At 38.7% G+C, this 24,069-nt stretch overlaps 1 protein-coding gene across 1 annotated transcript in view; it reads right to left on the bottom strand.

The window, feature by feature from the left end:
• Positions 1-20,750: 20,750 nt before the first annotated feature.
• WSCD1 (WSC domain containing 1) overlaps positions 20,751-24,069 on the bottom strand; it is a 180,417-nt gene continuing 177,098 nt past the window's right edge. Inside the window, exons 7-9 of the mRNA XM_075196776.1 lie at positions 23,901-24,065; positions 23,501-23,701; positions 20,751-21,494 (exon numbers count right to left, since the gene is read on the bottom strand). Coding sequence (XP_075052877.1) covers positions 21,142-21,494; positions 23,501-23,701; positions 23,901-24,065 — 719 coding nt within the window. The 3' untranslated portion in view covers positions 20,751-21,141. The remainder of the gene's footprint in view (positions 21,495-23,500; positions 23,702-23,900; positions 24,066-24,069) is intronic.

Here is a 24,069-nt window from a genome sequence, read left to right as displayed (position 1 = left end):
GCCTTTAAGAATTATACGTAGACTCAGAATAATTAAAACAAAGAGGTGTATCTTCTTAGACTGAAAGAGGCTAAGAAGGTAATCAGATGTGCAAAGGCACAAGCTGAAGAGAAAATGGCCCAGTGTGTAGCTAAAAGGGTTTTTTAAAAAACTTTTTTGTAGGTATATAAGTGAAAGGAAAAAAAACAAAAAGAGGACTAAAAAGACTAAAGACAGAGAGTGAGGGGCTTGTTGAGGGAGAGAAAGTAAAAGTAGATCATCTTAATAATTATTTTTGCTCAGTGTTCACTACAGAAAGAGTAGGAAAGGGGCCACAGTTAAGTTGCAAGTATGCTCATAAAATGAGGTAGATACAAGTACATTTATAGAAGAGAAGGTCCTAACAGAGCTCTCAAAACTGAAACTGGATAAATCAATGTGGCCAGTTGGGATACAACTAAGTATACTAAAAGACCTTAAAGGGGTGCTGGTAACACCCTTAACAGAATTATTCAATCAGTCACTAGCTACAGGAGTAATTGCAGAGGACTGGAAAAGAGCAAATGTAGTCCCATTGCACAAGAGTGTAATGAACAAGAGACAAGCGGCTACAGACCAGTGAGTCTTACATCAGTAGTTTGGAAATTGATGGAAACACTCTTAAAATAAAGAGATGTAGAATATCTCAAATCCAGCAACTTACAGGATCCCAAATATCATGGATTTACTTGGGGGGGAAGGGGGGTTGTGTCAAACAAATGATATTGACTTAGTTGACTGGGTGACTAAAGTAATAGATCAATGGAGAGGGGGGGCGTAGATGTAGCTTATCTAGATTTTAATAAGGCTTTTGACACTGTCCCACATCGCAGACTGTTAAATAAACTTGAAAGCTTGGGATGGGATTCTAAGAAGGTTGAATGGATAAGATCTTGGTCGCAGGATAGAAAACAGAGAGTTATAGTAAATAGAGTGCATTCACAGGAGGGAAAGATTACCAGAGGACTACCCCAAGGATCTGTACTCGGACCAGTGCTTTCTAGTATCATTATTAGTAACATTGCAAATGGTATTGAAGGAAAAGTTTGCCTTTTTCCAGATGACACAAAGATATGCAACAGGGTAGACACACCAGTAGGGGTGAAACAAGGATAAAATAGGGATTGAGGTTACCATAGTTTAAAAATTGGGCAGACTTGATGTGCCAAGCGGTTCTTATCTGCAATCAAATTCTATGTTTCTATGTTTATGTTTAAGAGCAAGAGTTTGATCTGTTTTTTTTATTAAGTCATCGAACTTCAATTATAATTTCACATTGCTACAACTATTTTTGGGTTTTTATCTGTCATATATTGACTTATGGTTATAATGTAACAATTGTACTTGCAGTTAATGCACAATTTGCATGTATGGGAAGTAAGTACAATATATTTTTTTATGACTCGTTAAACTCTAACTTAATCTACATTTTTAGCTTTGTTGAAGTTATCCATTATATAAAGTATGTATTCAATTGATTTGCTAACTGTCTTGCTACATATACGTAGTACATATGTACAGATATACTAAGCAAAGATATGCTAAGTAAGATACAACTATTTAAAATAATTTGGTTATGTCACCAATAATAAATGTTCTTTTGATAGATCAATGCCGCAGATGAAAGAATTGGTTGGCATAGCAATGACCCCTGCATGCTGATGAGGTCTCCCTGCAAAAAAATATAATATAGATTTTTTTTTATTTTATGTTAAAGTTCCAAATAACAAAGCATAGATTCCGAGTAACTCCAGTTGCTTTCAGAAAATTGCTGTAAAAAAGCTGTTTCTCAGTAATTCTTTGCACCGTTCCTCCCTTCTTCTTAATAATTCCCAACAGAGTTTAGATTATTTTTCATAAGTAGCGATACATAATTCTGTACAGTACTTTTCTACATATTCATACATTTCCATATCTAATTTGAGCCATCTAGGGACTTCATTAGGATCCAGATATAATTATGAAGCTTTTCAACACCATTGTTTTTCTATCCCATTTATATACAGCTAAATGCTGCTCCCCCAATCTAATTATACAGGATGAATTCAGCAAATTGATCTGCACATGTTTTTCAGGAGACTCTACAGTAATTATAATGTATGCTGAAACTTTGTTGTGTTAAACTATGGCACTCTATGGGTGTCTGACATGCCTTATAGAACAATTGCACTGAATTGCCTACAGAACGAGTTAATTTTCTTTAATTATGTCTATTTTTATATTACCAGTTAAAATGAGATTGGAGAGAGTAGAGATTGGCCTCATTTACATTTGGCGATGAAAGTTTGTACAGTTCACTGGCAGAATTTGGCCTTAAATATTCAAAATCCTAATCCAACCATATCACAAAGCAGAATGGATTGACCGTCATTGTCACAGCCATACTTGTCTACTCTCCGGGAACATCCTTTAGATTCCCGGATTGTCTCATTGTGGCCTGCTGCATGATTCCGCATATTGCTTCAATGGACAGAGGGGAACAGGGCCCTGATGAGATGAGACTTGTTGCCAGGCCCCCTGCACAAGCTTCATGAATTTCCCCTTCAGGATCTCCTGAGGGGCAATGAAGATAGCTGACAAGTATGGTCACAGCTCTAATTATAGACTACAAAATGTGAATTTACAAATACAGTCCATAATGGCCATTCAACGGAGTATGTAACAAAAGTGAAATTCTGATGATTATACATAAAAAAGGTTTACTTTCAATACTTTAGTACTTTTAGTTCAAACTACCAGTCTCTAGTACAAGTGTAGTGCGGCTAAATCTCCTAATTTCCTCCAAATTATGCATCAATGACGAAATCAGACTTCCACAAATGAATACATGATGTGTACAGTCCTAGATACTAGTCATAGTATCACTGACGCTAACAACTTTTTAATATTAAAATGAACAAATATTGACTATTAATGCACTAACTTTGTCAGGGCTCTTCCTAGAATAATAGGTAATAAATACAATTCTTACCTCACCATCCAGCCAACTGCAAACTCTCCTGTGCTACTGCTTTTCCCTTTCCTAAAATTACTGCTGGAGCAAACAAGCTGACACGTTTCACCATGCACTTCCTTCTGCATATATTATTTGAGGACTGGTAGTGAGATCCAGGTTCACACTGGTCCACCAATGGGTCTCACTAATTGGAAAAGTGCACAGCTAATGGGCCACCTCTTCTCCAGCATGTAGGCACACTTAAGAAGTATGTGGACAGGAGAGAGCATTGCTAGCACACAGTGTCTATGCATTTCAATTAAAATTAAAAGTGCTTAAACTAGTCCAACTCTTGAGTTGGAGGTATGGGGTGCAGGACAGCTGTGACTCCTGCGGCTCTCAAGTGTTAGTGAGCCTCCTTGAGTGGGCACTATCTTACACCCATCTACCCTGCATGTCCTATATATATGATTACTATGGAATGTGGTTGCATGGTGGAAACCAGAGCTATGCATAACGACGGTAAGGTTAATAATGTTGCTATTTTGTTGCTAAATGCTAATTAAAAAATGCTAAAATGCCCTCCAGCAGACATAATCATTTTTTATACATTTCTGTCTGAAGCACTGCTTGTAGGTAGTTGTCCCTGTGGCACAGGGCATGAGTCGGGGTATGTTGATGGTAGATGGAAGTGAGTCTGTAAATTGTGAATAAGGGAAAATGGTGGTGGTATGCAGATCTAGAAGGGCATCTAACTGTGGTTTATGTTGTATTAGTGATAACAGAAAAGGATGCATATAGTGGAGATAGAAAAAGGTAATGGTAAATATTCTTATTGGTAGATGGGTAATTGATAAGTGCAGTGTTGGTAGGTATAAATGTACAGAGTATAAGAGTAGTAGTTCTGAAAACCTGAAAAATATTGCAAAAGTGGAATCTTATAGTTGACAGGCAGGGTCAAATCAAATTCCGTTGTGTGGACCACCGCTGTTACCATGGCCAGCATGCAAGGGGCATGGCTATTTCTTTAGACTGTACTACGCCTCCCTCCAATTCCTTCCCCTTCAATTAATGCTGGACGCACCACTGTTGGGTGAATGCAGCTCCGATTTCACAAGAAGAGCAGCATGAACCTTCTGATTGTTCCTGCATAACTTGGACAGTTAACAGATTGAGCTGCTCTTTAGGCAAGAAACAAAATTTTGATGTTAGTATGTAATTAAACTCACAGAGACACGTAAGTCCTTTATGGAGTCCTTGTACATACCCTTTCTGCAGTTTAGGAATCCTAGAACATAAATCTAATGACTTTTCTATTTTGGGTGAAAAACTACAAGATAACTTGGCCAGATCGCATAGAACACTAGACCCCAAGGAAGCAGCATTCTGGGGTCTGACTTGTGATATCTCACTGAAAGCTGAATTTTCAGTTCTGGGTACAAGTAGATTTTAATTTCCCAGAGCATTGGAAATATGATGTTCTACAACAAGGACCTCTTGTCCCTTTTTTCCTAAAAAATACTTTCTGTCCCTTTTGTTACTTGGATAAATACTGTAATGTATGTAATATAATACTTCATAGTGTTTTAACAGTATGATTCTAATATTCTTTATTTTGTCTCATAAGGTGTCACTTTACATGTTACAACACTTTTTTTAGTCCTATGAAAGGATATATCTACAATGCTAGGGAAGTAAGATAAGTAATAAATCTTTACCATGATTGGATGAACAAGGTACTTCTCAAGTCATGTGTGACCTTCACTACACACCCCTTGTCATTAGCAATGTAAATGTAATGGTAATATGAAGGTAATAGTCAGGGCCTCTTAACAACATTATGGGCCCCCGGGCAAAGCAGTGCACCGGGACCCTATATATATATATATATATATATATATATATATACACGTAAAGAAAGAAAAAAAAGTGAAAATTGTTTTTGCGCTGTAAAAAAAAAAGAAGAAAATACTTACCTTGCGGTCAGCTGGCGATTCGACTCCCCCCCTGGTCTCCTCCTCCGTGCTGCGCTCCGCAATGGATGTCAGGCGGGCGTGATGATGTCACGCCCAACATGCACTGCGAGTGCCGCACGGAGGAGGAGACCAGGGATGGAGCCAAATCGCCAGATGACCACAAGGTAAGTATTTTCTTCTTTTTTTTTGCAGGATTATTTTTTTTGCGCTGCCTCTGACGGGCCCGCTGGGCTGCAGGGCCCCCGGGCACCTGCCCATTGTGCCCAATGGGAGAGACGGCCCTGGTAATAGTGAGGGTTAGATACCTGGGGTGCTGTACCCCTACATAACTGCTACACAGAGGTGCTAGGACATTGGGGATAATATCTAGATAATGTTGAGTGCCAACAAAGACACACAAATGTGGGTCAAAGAGTTGAGCTGCGAAGTGAAGATTTGCTATTACCACTAGGATAGTTGCTATAGTTACTAGTTTTCAGGCGCTAAAGGTAGCTAAAGGTTTACTTAAATAAATAGCACATTACCCACCGATTTAGGAATGGACTGATATTTGGGTACCCTGCATACATGAAGGCTATTCTTGGCCTATCCTAGGAGGGAAAAACACACAGGAACCTGCAGACAAGTTTTGCTTTGAGATAGATTGTAGCTCCTTATCTCAGTTTCTGAGCAAATTTTGATCTTCCTTTATAATCATCCTCATATACTGATTTTATTTATCAACTTTATTTATCAACTTTGATCAGGTATATTATTTTACTGATATTTTTACCTATTTATTTCCTAATAGTAATTACATTTTTGTATAAGATTTAGTACTTTGAAATTTATATTTGATAGGATAACACATTATTTATTTTTCTATTCTAGTTGCAATTTGTTTTACATCATGTTAAGTTTCCACAGATTCGGGTTTGTACTTACTAAATTAATTTTACTGAAGCCACTTTTGATGCTTCTTAAATAGGCAAAAATAGGGTAGGTTATTTTTGAGGCAGGAGATGGAGAATAAAATTGAAAGCAAAAATAAAACTTTTATCATCATCTATTTATATAGTACCACTAATTCACACAGTACAGAGAACTCATTCCCATCAGTCCCTAGAGCTTACAGTCTAAATTTCCTAATATATACACACACACACACACACACACACACACACACACAGAAAGAGAGAGACTAGGGTCAATTTGGTAGCTGCCAATTAACCTACTAGTATGTTTTTGGAGTGTGGGAGTAAACTGGAGCACCATTTTTTATTAACTGGCCACAGCAAATTGCTATCCCTCATATTGTATTTAGAGTGATACTGGCATTGCATAATGCCATTTCCAGCACTCTGATAAAAAATTTATACAATATTAATGACAGTCCAAGATTTTTGTCTGCTAACTTATATGCAAGCTGTGAATAGGAAATATATGCTAATTTAAGACTTCTGTCTATCTCGATTAATTTGCAACTATTTATCATGCCACTACAATGTGTTCAGAGCACCAAAAGTTACAGTGGGAGTACATCAAACTGTATTCATAAAAATGTTCTCATGTATTGTAGATCACTCAAGGACAAGAGTGTAATTTATCAAGAGTCAAGGTTAATTCGACTGAGGATAAGGCTTTAGCACCAGAATTACTTTGTGCGGTTTTCAGGGAAATAATCCATGCTATAGGGGCCATGTGGTCTGTACTTTGGTAACCTATAGTCACATTTAGCTGGCAATTTGATATAGTATGAGCCTAAGAACCAAGAGACGTGTAAAAAACTGACTTAAATCTAAAGTAAACCAAAAGACAAAGCTGACACATTGATATAATTAAAGGTTACTGAAGATGTATTTCAAAATACTTAGACCAATGATGGCCCAGCTGATAGACTTCAAGGGCCACATGGACGGCCCTCTAACTTTGCAAAAGAGCCGCACATTACCCTTAAACTCAGTAAGTTAAAGCAACGCTTTTAATCAAAGAAAAAGACACCTATCTGATATAACATATCAGCAGGCATTTTAAACAAGAGTTACAAGCTATAACAAATAAATCTGACTATAAAGTAGGAAAGAGGTGGGGGACACGAGTGCAGCCTCTGAGGGCCACATGTTGCCTTATGGCCAACTGTTGCCCATCACTGACTTAGACCTTTTGGGCCTCATTTAGATTTGGTCATATATCGTTTTTTGTGGCTTGAATAAGCTGTAGTAATACACACACCAAAATAAGTCTGTACCTAGAATTATGTGTATCATAGACTTGTGTCCACTGTATTCCGCTGTGTCCCCTGGAGCAGCAGACTGGGGGCGGGCAAGTGTTAGTGAAGTATAGTAAGGGCTTGTTAACGTAAGTGTAAGTGAGGCAAGTCCCCTGGCGATGTCACATAATTAGACTTGGAGGTATTCCCAGATACGCCTCTTAGGAGGAATATCTCTTGTGAGTACTGATGGAGGGATTGTGTAAAGATGCACAATGATGATGACCATCAGCAGCACTAGCTAGGCCCTTAGGATTGTCTGCTTGTGAATTGAAATCCCAGCTAATGCTACTTAAATAATTAGTGTCACAGCTATATTATATCAAGTGCCTGCTGTCTATTCACATGACCTAAGTGTCATTTCCATTTATATTACTGATGCAAAGAAGATTTCCATTTAATATTTAAAGTGGTAGACAATGCATGTGGAGGCGTTTGTATTCAATTTAATTTTAAATGGAATATAACTGTCATGACACTATTCTTTCTTGTGTATATGACACTGCACTACATTATTGTGTACAAATATGATAATACTACTAGCATTTACTACTAACACTGTCAAGTCACATTTCTACATTACAACGAAAGAATACACACTTGTATCTCGATGTACGCCTGGCGCAAATACTACTCAACATACACACAAAAGTACATTTATTTTTACAAAATGTTATGTCTACACTCAAAGCACAATGTGTCCAACTGTAAATGAGGACCTGTATGTTCTAGAACGGTAAAGGTGACTTTCTGGGACATTATTATATACACCTGAATACAAGAGCTTATTAAAGTCATTTTATAGCTTACCAATAAAACATTGTCCAATGCGATTATTGTGGTTGCAAAGCACAAATATATTTAATTGCGAAATATAGCAGGATTTACAGCAAGCCAAAATTATGCATAAAAGATATTACAATAAAGCTTGAAAGTATAAAAACACTGAACACATTACATTTTCTAATGAGCTTCACCCAGGATAAGATAAAGTCATGTTGTCTGTAGTCAGGATCAGAGAGCTAGCTGGGGAAAGCAGCTTGATAATATTCAGTTTCAGTATAGAAACAAACTACTGATGATGTCACTATGTACACAAGTATCGTGTCTAGGGGTCTTCATTGGCTCAGGTTTAATGATGATCCAGTTGCCTGCTTGTCAAAGGTTAATTCAAACGATTCCTCTGATAAGGTGTGACCACCACATCCCCAACTGCTGAACACATGCTGTGCCTAAGGAACTGACTTAAACCAGATTCTACCAACCTATCAGTTTTCCAAACACAATGTCATTTTGATCATTAATCTTTCATAACTATTGATCGCAGAAAGTGATCGCAAAGCCAAAAGTAGCGGATTCGAGATGGTAATGTGCAGATCAAATGACACTAAACATGATACATTTCCTATATTCTGAGCCTTAGACACTTTTAATATATTATCATTTATGTATAAACAATCTTTAATACATTTTACTAATAAATACATGTGGATTGGAACCTAAATAAATGTGTGTTATTTACGAGTGTAAGTGCAAATGTAAATGTGTTTGTTATTAACCCATGCTATTGTGTTGTAACACGTGGCGTACTAAATGCAATCGCACGGTAAAACAATATTAATCAATTTGCTTTACTTCATCCAATTATTTGACTTCCACAAGTTACATTTACCAACACTAATATAAAAGAATGTTCACATTTTGGTGAACAATATATCTATACAGTTAGTGATAAAAATGACATATTGTATCACTAGTGCCATCACGGAAAAATTGTGTGCAATCAGCGGCAGGTCATTTTAATAAATGTGTAAAAAAAGTATTTACCTGAGGCACACCAGGGGCATACCAGGACAGGGTGGCCAAATGTGACACACTCTAGAAATGTGCATAATAGAGATCCTAAAATGCCCTTTATCCCAGCCTGTGGCTGACTAGGAAAGACAAGAACAGAACCCTTTTGTTTTAAAGAGGACAGTCTCATCTGTGAAATCCAAAGATCCACTGGTAGAAATAAAAGATGTAAGTAAATAATAACCTCCCATTGCTTACATATCCTTAATATTAGACAAGTTTTAAATCTGAACCTACTCCCAACTTTAACCCTAGATGTCATTTTAGTCAAGCGCAAATCCAATCATGTCCTAACATTAAGCCTAGTATAAGCTCTAAAACAATTATAAAATCACGAGGACCCTGACATAGTGTAATCTGTGGAATTGGAAAAATAAATAAAAATAAATTTTTGCTTTGCGTTTCAGTTACCATAGCTAGTTACACTATTGCTTTGCTAAGAGGTCTGAGAACTGGATCAGAAAATGTATGCTTTTTAACTTTTGACCCCCTACTTTTGCATCTTACTTTGCCTACTAAGTGAATCTAATTTTATTTTACACATTTTTTTTTACACTCTACATATTGGAGCCCATTTTGCATACAATCTTAAATTGTGCTAGAATTGTGTATATATAGAGAATAGATTATCAATCTACTGCTGATATTAAAGCTACTAAGAAGATATGTATGATTACAAATTCCCACAATTTCTCTTTCAGTAATTACAGGTATATCACATTTCTGGCTTTCAATAGTCACTTTCCATGGTTCTTTAAAGAATGCAATCAATAGCAGAAGTATTAATTATTTAATTCAGGTTTGAAATAGTTGAAAGCCTGTTTGCAAACAGGACCTATAGATATAGAGTCTGTAGTTAGCAATGGCTTAACTACCACCTCATTTACCTCTCCTCAGACCTCCCCTTCATCATCCTAGGTGACTTTAACATCTCCATCAATAACCCCACAGACCCAGCATCCATCAAACATCTTGCCATTTCTTCCTCCTTTGGACCTATGAACCTCTTTCTCCGCCCACTGTCACCCAGCTGACCTTGTTTTCTCCTCTTTTGTTTTCAACTCTCCTCTATCCACCCTGGTCTGCCCCAACCAAGCGGCCTCCCTCTTTAAACACACCCGCACCAATGCTCTTGACTTTGCTGCCCCCGCTTCTTCTGTCAACCTTCACCACTCTAAACCCCCAATCTTGGCACTCCAAATTTACCTGGTTCCTTCAAAAAAGTACCGTTGAACGCCAATGGAGGAAATCTTGTTCTTTGGCAGACATCCTTAATTTCAAGTTCAACCACTCATCCTACAGTTCTGCCTTCTTCCTCGCTAAACATTCATTCTTCAAGTCTGTCTTCACAGTCCTCCAATCCCCGCCACCTTTTTATCACTTTTAACACACTCCTTTGCCTTACCTCCTCACATCTCATCCTCCCTTAATGCCACTGACATTGCCTCCTTTTTTACTTCCAAAATTGAAGAAGCAAAATATCCTCCTCCCATCACTCTTCTGCCACCACTACCAGCCCAAACTCTTCTCCCTCCTGCCACCACCTCCAGTGCTCCTCCCGCCCCAGTATGGGTGACAAAGTTCATTCTATTATATTAACCTCTACACCCTCAACCTGCCCCCTTGATCCCAATCTATCTTATCTCCTTCCCTCCCACTCCCCCACTGCCTGCTCCCACCTTGCTCACCTCTTCAATCCTCATACTTTAAATCCATTCCTGTTTCACCCATTCTTAAAAAAAAACAAGCTTGAACCCACTTTACTCTCTAACTACAGCCCAATTTCTCTTCTCCCTTTTGCCTCCAAAAAACTTGAGCGGCTTCTCTATAACTGTCTCTGTAGCTACCTCTCTGACAACTCCCTCCTTGATCCTCTCCAATCTGGCTTCCGCCCCCTCCACTTCACATAAACTGCCTTCACCAAAGTCACCTACAATCTTCTCTCAGCCAAATCCAGGGGCCATTTCTCCCAAAAAACAAAAAAACACAAATAAGTGTAGATTGCCCTTATGAAGACTGTCAATTCTTATGCAAATACCATTTGTGAATAAGTGAAATCCTCAATTATTACAATATCAAAGGCATTAGTTTACAAAAATATATAAAATAATGTCCAGTATGTTGAGGTTCAAAGTTAATTTAAAGTGCTGTAATTCTTCTCTTGATAATAAATATTATTATTACTCTTTTTTCTGGTGTTACGTGGAAAAATTGAACAATAAAAAAACATCATAGTGTAAACTGTATAAAAAAATGTTTCAATAAAGTAAATTTGAAAATCACTGTGATGGTCTTGTTTATCTTTGTATCACTTGAAACACATAGTCATTCTGAAATTTATACAAAACTTCATCCACAGTTATACTTAATTTAATTATACTGGAAATGTAATCAAGATTTTTTCCACTGTTGTATTTGCTAAAATCTCAATTAAATCATAATCTTTTTCCTCCTTCCCGTAGGTGAAATTTATTTAAATCAATCATTTAAAAGTGATATATAGAAGAAGTACCATATTGTATTCCTTCATACATTTAGATTCTGAATTGAACCAAAAATGAATGTCTCCATTACTAAATAACAGTTCACTTTAAAAGCACCAATTGAAATAAACCAATATTCTTTATTACCAAATTACAATTGGTTAAAAGCATCAAATAAAGCCCAACATCCAATTTCATATATAGTCTCCGATCCCAGTATAGGTGTACTCTTACCCCCACTTGAGGGCACACAAGCATGTAAGGAAAGTAATTCCCTGCAGAATGAAAGGAGAGGATGTTGACAGCTTGTCCTCACGGTTCTGTGGGACACATGGAGTATCTTTTGCTGGGTATCGATTCCCCCACTACCACCAACGCGTTTCAATTGTCAAAATATTTGTCTATTTCTCCCTGTTTATCCTGCTGGACCTCTCTGCGGTCTTTGACACCGTGGATCACCCTCTCCTACTCCACACCCTGCACACAATTGGCCTTTCTGCTACTGTCCTTTGGTGATTCATTCTGGTTCACTCTTCCCTCCCATCAACCCTTCGTGTAGGAGCCCCACAGGGTACTGTCCTTGGTCCTCTGCTTTTTCCTCTGTACATCTCCTCCCTGTGTGAACTCATCAGTTCCTGGAGTATGAAGACGACAATCATCTCTACCTCTCATCTGCCGATCTCTCCCTTTCCATCCTCTCTTGGGTGTTTAGTTGCCTCTCTACCATCTCCTGCTGGATGCCCTTATGCTTTCTCAAACTTAACATGACCAAAACTGAACTCATTGTCTTCCCTACATCGAGTTTTCTCCCCTCACAACCTCTCTATCACTGTTGACAACATTACTATCTCCTCTGTTCCCCAACTTTGCTGCCTGAGAGCCATTATTACTATTATTATAATTTCTTTAAAAGGTGCTACAAGAGTTCCGCAGCGCCGTACACAATGCAAACAGTAGACCATACAGGGAAAACAGTAGAGAAAAATAAACGCGTAAAACCAAGATTTCAGAAGCTCCAGGCACAGAAATTATAGTGAAGTTGGAGCAGAAGAATAGGTATAGAGACGGAGGGAAGAGGACCCTGTTAATAAAAGCTAACATCCTAAAGGGAGAGCAAACAGACAGCTGGCACAAAGGGGTGTCATTGGAGGGGATCAAGCGCAGGAGGAGTGAGTAATATGATGAGAACAAGCATGGAGAGAGGGTTAGGTGAATGGCTGGTAGGCTTTGAGGAAAGCGTGAGTTTTGAGTGCCCGTTTGAAGAAGCACAAATTAGGGGACAATCGAGAGGTCATTCCAATGGAATGGGGCATCTCGGGAGAAGTCTTTGATTCTTGAAAGGTGATCAGAGTGGAGGAGAAGCGACAGTCATTGGCTAATTGCAGGGAACGGAAGGAAGTGTGAATGGAGAGGAGGTTGGAGATATAGTGTAGTGGGGCAGTGGAGTGGGAGAGGGCCTTGTAGGTGAGAGTGAGGAGTTTGAAGAGGATTCTGTAAGGGAAGGGGGCTAGTGTAAGGCAAGGCAGAGAAGAGAGGCAGAAGAAGAGCGCCTTGAAAGGAAAATAAGGCTCGCAGCCTCATTGCGTATAGAACAAAAGGCTGTTGTGTAGTTGGAAGTGACAGGATTAGGCAAGGGATTGAATGTGGGGGCAAAAGAGAGGGAGGAGTCAAGGGTGATGCCCAGGGAGAAGAGATGGTGGTGGTGTTAACAGTGATGGAGTGATCAAAGTGGGATGAGGATCTAGAAGGAGGGAAGACAATGAGTTCAGTTTTAGCAAGCCTGAGGACATCCAAGAAGAGATGGCAGAAAGGCAGTCAGATAAACGAGAGAGGAGGTGGGGAAAGATCAGGAGAAAAGATGTAGAATTGAATGTCATCAGTGTAAAGGTGATACTGGAGACCGAAAGAAGCTATGAGAGCAACAAGGGAGGTAGTATATAGAGAAAAGAGTATATGGCCGACAACAGAACCCTGAGAGGAGAAGTGACCCCTGGAATTAGCCGAGAGGAGATCATTAGTATCTTTGGCCAGGGCGATTTCAGTGGAGTGGAGGGGGTGAAAAACGAATTGGAGAGGGTCAAGAAGGGAATTCTACAAAAGATGACTGGTGAGATGGTTGAAAACAAACTGCTCGAGTAGTTTAGAAGCATAGGGAAGAAGGGAGATCTGGCGATAGTTAGCAAGTGAGGAGGGATGAAGATTAAGTTTTTGAGAATGGTAAAGATAAGGGCATGTTTAAAATAGGAGAGGATGATGCCAGTGAAGAGAGACAGGATGAAGAGGTGTGCTAGGTAGGAGTAGGCAATGAGGGAGAGGGATTGAAGGAGGTGAGAGGGGATGGGATCCAGGTGGCCTTTAGATGGGGGAGAGGAAAGAATGAGGAAGTGGACTTCATCACCCTTAGTAGGGTGGAAGGAGCACCAGAGTTGGTTGTTGGAGGAAGGTGAAGCAAAGAGACAGGCAGGAGAGGGAAGAGAGGAGGAAATATCGAGTCTGATGGCCTCAATTTTGGAGGAGAAAAAGGAGGTGAAGTCGGTAGCAGAGAGGGAGAGCAGCATAGGAGGAGAGGGAGAGAAGAGAGGTGAATGTGGCAAAGAGGCGGCAGGTATTAGAAGACTGAGAAATAATGAGGGACTTAAAGAAATATTGTTTAGCAAGGGAGAGTGTGGAGTCATTCTTAAATCCTCCCTCTCCTTCACCACTCACATTCAATCTCTTGCTAGATCTTGTCGCTTCCAGCTCTGCAACATTGTCCGTATCAGACCCTTCCTCTCCCAGGATGCCACCAAAACTCTTATCCACTCACTGATCAATTTTCATCTTGACTACTGCAACCTTCTTCTTACTGGCCTCCCCCACTCTCATCTCACTCTTTTTCATTCTATACTTAATGCTGCGGCTAGACTTGTTTTCCTCTCTCGATGCTTCACATCTGCCTCCCTCTCTGCCAAACTTTACACTGGTTCCCCTTCAATGCCCTCTCCAACACCACTGCTCCTACCATCTGCAACCTCATCTCCATACATACTACCTCCCGCCCCCTCTGGTCAATCAATGACCGTAGCCTTTCATCCCCTCTGGTAACCACATCTCAATCCCTTTTCCAAGATTTCTCCTGTGCTGTCCCCCACTTCATGAGTGATCTCCTTCGTTTTATTAGACTTTTCCCTAGCCTGTATAGCTTCAAAAAGTCGCTGAAAACCTACCTGTTTAGAAAAGCCTACCAGTCCTCAATTTAACCATTTCCCATGTAGTATACCCTTACCCTCTTTCATCCTCCATCGCTCCCAATCTTACTTCTTGTGCTCAGATCCCCTTACATTGGCTCACCCCCAAGTGTCAACCGTATGTCTACCCCTTTCCCTTCACATTGTAAGTTCTAGTGAGCAGGGCCCTCTTCCCTCCTGTTCTCATTACCTATAACTTTTGCTCACCAGCTACACAGCACAATTCCTCATTGATCTCTCTGCTCATTGACTCCATTCCTCTATTGTCTTTGCACCTATTTCAGTGGCTCTAGAGGTGTTAGTTGCACCCACGCTAATGGGCACAGGTTTCAACCTCTGCTGTAACCATCTGTGCACAGTCAACAGGGAGCTTGATGTGCCCCCTGCTGTATGACTGCTGAATTGTAAACCCATTAATTGTAAATGCAAGCCGGCATTCTGGAGTTCCAAAATTAGATTTTGTTTTGCTTAGAACACCAGAATTCTGCATTTTAGAACTCTGGTGTTCTGAAATGCAGAACAGCAAAGAGGAGCTTGGTTAGTTAAGTGAGGGAAGGGCAAGGAAAAAATTAGTTGCCCCTAGCTAGACACTGCTATGGGACCACCAAAGTTCTACCTATGTCCCTAGCTGTAAATATACAGTATGGTGGAGTGCTTAATCCATCTTGTCCCTTACACAAATAGCTATAAACATTCTAAATATAAATTAAACACCTTAAAATTATTCATTGTGTCTCTCCAACTAGTAGAACAGTGGTGATCCTATGTCTGGGAAACTCAGCACTAGTAATGGTCACACCACCAAAAAGTTTAAGTAAATTCAATACTTATGGCAATGTGATAAAGCTGAATAAATGACTTTCATTGTTCATTTAATTAGCTCTATTCATAATCAGCAGCAGCTATTTATATAGTGCCACTAATTCCAGTCTAAGTTCCCTAACATACACACATACACACAGACAGACATAGAGAGCCAATTAACCTACCAGTATGTTTCTGGAGTGTGGGAGGAAACCAGAGCACCCAGAGGAAACCCACGCAAACACAGGGAAAGCATACAAACTCCACACAGATAAGACCAATGTCGGGAATCATGACCCCAGTGCTGTGAGGCAGAAGTGCTAATCACTATGCCACTGTGCTCTATTGACATATTGCACTGACCAGTGTATAAACTAAAGCTTAATATTTCCTATGTTTAAGTGAAACTAATGCCTGCATATTTCTTTTTAAAAAGTGGATTAAAAACATGTTTCCCATCCTCCGAATGACACGGGTCACCCTCTTTTTAGCTGGTGTCAATCATGTCTTCACAGTAGATGATACAATATGTAGAGAGTGCAATGCTCGACCTCCTCCCACTACATGAACATTGTAAAGCCCCAGAATGATAAATATTGGCTTCATTACACTGAATCTGCAGATTAATTATTGAAACATTTTCTTTTTCTGACTTCATTCTGACAAAATAAATCTATATTTAATATAAGCTAGTCAGATATGATATTAGAAGAATGGTCTGTCACTTGTGATCTTGAAGGGATTATGTAACTTGTGTGCTGATTGTGTCTGAAGCAGTAGTGGGTTCTTTTCTCCAGTACCAAAGTTCCCCCTAGCTCTATTTCCATGATGGATGGTGATGTCCAACCACTGATGGATTTATTTATTTCTTGGACTGTATGAACATGTCATCCTTGGTCTCTAATGTGATTATATAGGACCGCAACAGACATTAGTGTTACAATAAAAACATGGGGCCTAAATCATTAGGGAAAGTATGGCAAAAAAAGGAGCAAATGTTCTCCGGGACAAACCATGTTACAATGCAAGGGGTGCAAATTAGTTTTTTATTTTAAACATAAGTTAAATACTGGCTGTTTATTCATGCAGCACACAAATACTTGATAGTTTTATTTTTACACTGAAATTTAAAGTTGATTTAGGACATACCCTACCCCAACTATAAATTTGCCCCCACATTTTAAATTTACCTCCAATGCAACATGGTGTTATCCAGGTGCAAAGTTACTCCTTTTTTATGATTTGCTCTCCTTAATGACTCAGGCCCATGGTCTCTAAAAGTGTGGTCTCTAAAAACATTGTGAAGCCCACCAAAGGCTAACAAAGGTTGTACAGGTTTTATATAGTGCTGTATCATTTAGTGGAATACAGAGCTTATGAACATATGTACTTGCTGTACATTTTCCATGGAGGTGAATAAAAACCTACACAGAAATGTAAAGCATAATACCCTTGATTAAGATTGATTATACACTCTCCGTAAAATCTAATAAAAATGTATTGGAGCAATAACTTGAAACAATAGAAAGTAATTAGACCTAGCAATGATATTAACTGCTTTCACTGTATTGTTACAGTCCTTACTCTATGTTTCCTTGTACTGTAGTTTATTTTCATACAGAAGGAAAAAGGCTACATTTGAAAACACAATGTTCTACAACTTGACTGCTGTAATCACGTAGATAATATACAATCTTTTTCAAGAGTTATTGAGTATTATGTGCGGGTTCAGAGTTGAATGGTATTGCAATATAGCATGTAACAGCGATCTACATGCCTCTCAAAAAAAGATTGTTGAGCATCAAAAGCAAAGAACTGTAAATGACTGTAAATCTGCTGCATTAACCTTGCAACCTGTGTTGTGATGTTTTTATATTTTCATTAATAAACAGATTTGTACACTTTTAAATAAATTACATTGCTATTCAACAGATGAAGTACAGCATTGCTCTTTGGGGAAATATTGTGTATAAAGTCCAGAAAAAAAATGTTTGATGCTCACTGTTACACACAGTGACTCTGGCTTCTGTTTGTGGCATCTCGGGTTAATTCTTATATTACAGTGCTTATATATATATATATATATATATATATATATATATATTATATCAGACAATTAATTTGCTGAAAACCAATTCATTTAATAATTTGAAAAAAATATACATTTTCAAAGTGGTCCGCGAAGTCTGGGCCACCGGTGCCAGAGCCTAGCAATGCCGTCACATGTTGTGGAAATAGCAGAATGTATTTTTCTTACAAGCACTGAGTGTATATTATATTGTATATTGTATAATTGTATATATTGTATAATGTATCCATCTCTATTTGTGTTGGTGTCCTTTTTTCACAAACAGTTTTCAGATATTGTCTTCATGCTTTGACGACAGACATTTTTTGTGCAAGAGCAATATTAAGGAAAGTGTAGCGTCAATTGTCTAGGAACCAGTGATATCATTGGGGAGCAACGTTATTTTAGTAGTTCCTAGCAAATTGACTAAAATAAAATGGCTGTGAAGGCAAGAGGTGCATGTTAATATTACACTATCTAGAGAGTCATCATCATCACCCTCATCACCATTTATTTATATAGCACCACTAATTCCACAGCGCTGTACAGAGAGCATTTGTCATTCACATCAGTCTCTGCCCCATTGAAGCTTACAGTCTAAATTCTTTAACACTTAATTTTGTTAGCAGCCAATTAACCCACCAGGTTGATTAGTCTAACACACATACACAGACAGTTAAAGACTAAGGTTAATTTTGTCAGCAGTCAATTAACCTATCAGTATGTTTGTTTTTTATTTGGAGAGTGGGTGGAAGCTTGGAAACCCACATAAACACGGGACAAACATACAAACTTCACAGATAAGTCCCTGGTAGGGAATCAAACTCATGACCAGTGTTGTGAGGCAGAAATGTTAAGCACTGAACCACCGTGATGCCCATTAAATATTGCACTGTTTAACTACAAAAGAAACACCTTCAGTATTAGTATTATTTGCAGAATATAACATTGAAAAATGAATAGATCCTAAACTGTAATTTATTTTTGCTTTTGGGTATATTCATCAATTTCAATGATATACAATTTTTTAATGGTCTGGCTTTGCTTTTGAGGGGTGGAAGGACACAGGGCTGATCCAGCCCCTTATGCCACCTAAGGCCTTCAATTAAAAGTGTCCCATTAATCATTGACTACAAGAGTACATGACTCATATCCGCATGTGCTTCTTCATGCAGTCACTATATGAGAAGTACAGTGACTGACTGTAGAACCCAAGAGGATAAGGGGGACGGAAGAGGGAAAAACATCCCTAGTGTCTGCAGACAGATGTATTTGTAGCCACAGTGTACTTACGTCTCACATTGCCTCTTGGGAGAAGCAGCCTAAGGATCAGGGGCTCAACTACTGCCTGAGCAGCCCATGTGGTTGATATGGGGCCCAGCAATGAGGGGGAGCCCCAGTGATACATTTCCAAACACTGTGATGATTGGAACTGAAAGCCCAAACAGAGCTCCATTGCTCATGAACTGGCCTCAGCATATGCACAGAAGAGCAGAGCAGGTAGCTTGAGAGCAGTAAGTAGATACACAATCATGCACCCACTGACAAATTTTGCAAGATCTGCCCCTGCTTGGGATGACTGTTAGTTTTATATTGGTGAACTGAATTATCCATGAATGGTGTAGTCATTGCACTGTTAATTGAGCCATAATAAACTTTAGAGGGAGTACCTGGTCTCTCTAACTTGGACTTTTGAAACTAAGGTTTATTCAGAAATTGGCTCACCAGGGTATTGGGGAAATCCACGCTGAGTCCCACTGCCCATGGGACCCGCCCCCTACTCAATAACGGCTCGAAAGCAGAGTTTAAAATTAAATAATGAAAAGTTAAGGAGCCAGTTCCGCAACGGGCCATATTTCTGGCATTGTTCATCTTGATGGAGGTCAGCCAGTGCCATATTTGCTGCACATCCCCTGACCACACCTCTATTTTCACACAGGCCTGTCCACAGTGACTGAGATCCTCTCCACCACCCCCCTATATATGTAGGTAGTATGGAAGGCAAATAAGGTATGTTCGCTCTTCTATGAAACTTAAATCTCTCCTCTCTGTGTCAGTCTTTCTTACCATATCTGTCCTGTCTGTGCAATTCCCTCTGCCCTTTCCCTGTCTGCCGTTTCTACCGTTCCCCTTCTTGTGCCAGCTTCTCTGCCCTTCATCTTTCTGTACCAGCATCTCTGCTCTTCACTTGTCTGCCCTACCCCTGTCCACATCAGCCACTTTGCCATCTGTGTCAGCCTCTCTGCCCTTCCCATCTACACCAGCCCCACTGCTCTGTCTGTGCCCTGCACTTTTGAATCTAACATTGTTTGAGAGCTTTATTACAATATGCATTAGGAGAGCCATAGTAAGCATCAGGGATCAGTTATCTCTAACTTGGACTTTTGAAATTAAGATTTATTTAGAGCTTTAAAGCAGTTTCCCAGCAGAGTAGAAAAATAAAGTCATCAATTACCTAGAGATGAGTGAACTGGCTCGGATTGTGTACAATTATTGCTGACTCTCATGTCCTAAGCTGTTTTACAGATCAAATTGTGGAGGAAAGTCACAACAATGAACTTGATGTATTAGAAGAACAATTTATTTCAGTAGATTTAAAGAATCCACGTGAAATTCTACATTTCATGCAATTTTCTTCTCTGATACGTGAGAAACATGAACAATTGGGATAAAATTAACTGATGTGCAGAAATTTAATTAACTAAAAACAGAAGCACTACTTCCAATCTCTCTGCTTGTTTGCTCACCTGCCACCAATATCCGCTTTCTAAGTTCTCCGATCTGTTATTCATTTTCATGTTTTCCATCTACATTGAATCACATCTTACCACTTTCTCTTGTTTCGGAAATACATTGGTAAAGTACATTTGTTGTTTTTGTTTTTTATATTTTTTTATGTGACTTACTATACATAGTCTTTGATTTGTGTGACCATGTTATGCTTATTTATTGATGTTTCAATTTTGTCAGGCTTCATATTATATGTGTGTGTTTTTACTGCCTTACCCACAGTTGAATAATGTATATCAGTATATCTGTCATCCGATTGTGAAAATAACAACATTTTACACAACCTCTCAGCTGTGACCCTCAACTCAATTTTCTGTGTCTTGGAAAAAAAATACACATAACACATGTTTTAATGAAAATATGCCCTTTTCTGATCCCACCTTTATTCATTTTTTACAGAAAGAAATGCTGACAGATTGTAAGTTCTGGCACTGTAACATTTGAAACTACTCCTGAAAGGTATTGCTTAACGGCAGCACACATCAACAAAGGAATCAGTTCTAGAACATACAGTATACAACTGTACAACTTCTGGCCATTGGTACAGTGGAGGAACACACATAGAAAATATGCTAATAGCTTCAGTCTTAATTCATAGCCAGCTCTCTGCTATTTTTTACTTTATTTCTATTTTAAACATTGAGTTTCTCTGAAACACATAGAACTGTAGAGAGATTTTGCAGCTGTCTGTAATGTATACAGTCCAAGAAAATCAAAAGACTGTCTTTTCTCCAGATATCATCTTGGCATATATTCCTCTGGTAAGCCTGTAAAGTTCCTGGCCCTAAGTGCTTTATCTACCGTCCTGATATATCCATCGATCAAATCCTTCATCTCTTGTGTGAAAGGATTCTTGACTGCCTGGCTGGAGCCTACACGCTTGAAATTCCCGTCCTTGTTGTTCTCCACACAAAGGAGACGATCGTCATTAATAGGTAAATTGAGAAAGGCCACTATTTCCCTCAACCTTCCAATTAGGTCCATTTTCAAGTCTTCATAGTGGACTACAAGAAGTTTCTTGCCATATTGGAGCCAGTCCAAGGCATGTGAAGCCCACCAGGACGCATAGCTGTTAACAAATTCTGGCCATTCTAGATGAGAAAAAAAAAGAAAGTTCATATATGGATTTTCATTACTATATTTGAGTTTTATATATATATATAGATATATATATATATATATATATATTCTGTGTTTTGATTTCTATATATAGATATTTTCATTGAATGTTTTCTTACAACACAGGAGCATGACTGGTGGGTTTGAACCGCAATTAAGGTCCCAGAATCTGATTTTGGAGATCCCTATCTACACGATATGCAACATATTATATTAGAATCCTCTTCTTTTCAGTTACAATATTAATGACTAATGATATTTGCAGACCCAGTTAAACAAAAAAGGGATGAGCAATACTGCCCTAGAGTGTGGATACTATGTGACATTAATATGGAGCACTAATCCTTTAGATAAACAGTTTCACTGAGTATGTGTGATTTGACATGCTGTTCACTATACCTGTCACACCTCTATAGTTATATTTCAGATTAAGTGGAGTTAACAGATTCTGGGGTACTTGTTAAATATATGGAAGCCACTTTAAACATGGACCCACCCATCTATCACTCAATTATCTTGACTGTCGCACCTATCTAAATATCTGTTATCTCTCCACTCTACCCTAAGCCACCCACACTGTTCACAATGACCAACAGTTGGTGGGCGGTGCTGTGGCTCTGTCAGGATGGGGTTAATTGGCCAGCAGTGTCAGCTCCCCGCTTGCTCAAGATAACCAAATCCCTCAAATGAAAGGTTGATGAAGTTCATGGTTTAAGTGGAGCCCGTATAATTAACAAGTACCAATTTTTAAATATTCTCTTGCAGCTCAAGAAGGTGTCATTTGTTTGCCATTGGCACTCACTATTTATGTTGCATGAAAACCAGTATATTAGAATCAATACTGAAAAACTACCAAATGTATTTGTAATTTCATAGACAGCAGAGACAAAATTTAAGTCAAATCCAGAAATAAGAGAAAAAAATGATAAAAGCATGTTTCTGTCATAATGACATCAATCTTTGCATTCTCCTAGTCTAAGTGTTGTAATTCCTTTCTCTGTACAGCAATTTTAGTACCTAAGCCAGGAAGACCAAGCTGAGACATGGAATAATGCAGTATTTTATTTACTGGTTGAATTTGGTAGAAGGTAAGTGGAAATATTAGTCGATATAATTGTGACATACTTTACCTAATCATTAATTGAAACATATTGAATAGATGTACAAAATGTGTGCACATAATCAGAATCACTGTATTTGTAAAAGATTTCATCCCTTACACTACCAAATTGGTGTTATAGTGAGTGCGGCATTAGAAAGAGGTTAATAAATGATAGAATGCATGCATATAAAAGCACTTTTGTCTTAAGAAAATACCTAGTGGTATAATAAAGAAGAATGGTATATAAAGAGAGCATCATTCATTAGATATAGAATTATTTTATGCCTCTGGTATGACCCTACTTATTAAATTGTTTATTAGTGCTCCTCACAGTGACTGAAGGAGGCAGCACATTCTAGTAATGTTTTTGAATTATATTATGTTTGCTTCTTTTTCCTTTCAGGTATTCTGAACTGTCTGGATAACAGCGTCCCAGATAAGAGATCCCCGAACTTTATATCAAAAAAATTCAGTGACTTATTCACCTGTGAAGAGATAATGAAAATAGAAAAATCGATGTTAAGGCCTTTGAGAACCATTTTTTTTTATCATACTATCCTGCTCCCTTCATATTATAACCAGTCCATCATAAATGTACTCAACGGGTTGCACATAAGTAAAGATGCATTTCCGTGCAAAACTGACCCACTGGACAGGCGTACAATGTATGTCCGTATTTAGAGTTGTACTTGAAACCCCTTGAGTTTGGAGAGGTGAATCAGTGGCATTAGTGTGCAAGTGAAGTACAGTAGGTGTCCGGAAACACAAGTTGTGTGCAATTTAAAACACAGACATGGAAATACAAGTGTGCACACTCATCTTTTCTCTTATGCAAACAAGGCACCTTTAAGATCAGCTCTAAAATCATATAATCACCTTTACTTTTCCAGTGCCTCTCTGTTGCGTATCCAAGGTGCCCTCCGCACTTTCTGTTGAATTCTGCCATCAATGCTTTGTAAGGGTTACGAATGAGCAAAATAGAGGAATCATACATTTCTATCTCTCTCTTGCCACTTTCGTGAGTCTTTACACACACTGTCCGGCCACTCCTCCAATGATCTTTTTCTCCTTTAAAACCTGAGTAAAACAAACAGAAAAGACTTCACATATACAACACAATTGCAGAATTTGCTAAATTGAAAGAGCATAATGCAAATGAATAGAAGTGTCTGCAACACAGTAATGGGTAATTCTATGCTCAACAGTGACTATTGCTGTTGATTCCTAGGGTATAACCTCATTAACAAACAACTAGCTTAGTAACTTTACCACGTACCTTTATAATACAAAGTCCCATCAAAGTAGTAGCTTCCAGTGTAGAATCCGGTAGTGTGCTCTATAAGGTGCCTGACCCATGTATTCCCTGCTCCAGGAAAGCTCGACAAAGCAACAAATACATTGGACTTTGTTGGTAAAAACTTTCTTGTAGTGCATCTGGTATCTAA

The sequence above is a fragment of the Mixophyes fleayi genome, chromosome 2 (genome assembly GCF_038048845.1).
Source record: "Mixophyes fleayi isolate aMixFle1 chromosome 2, aMixFle1.hap1, whole genome shotgun sequence".
Lineage (NCBI taxonomy): Eukaryota > Metazoa > Chordata > Amphibia > Anura > Limnodynastidae > Mixophyes > Mixophyes fleayi.
This window is presented reverse-complemented; position numbering and strand designations above follow the sequence as displayed.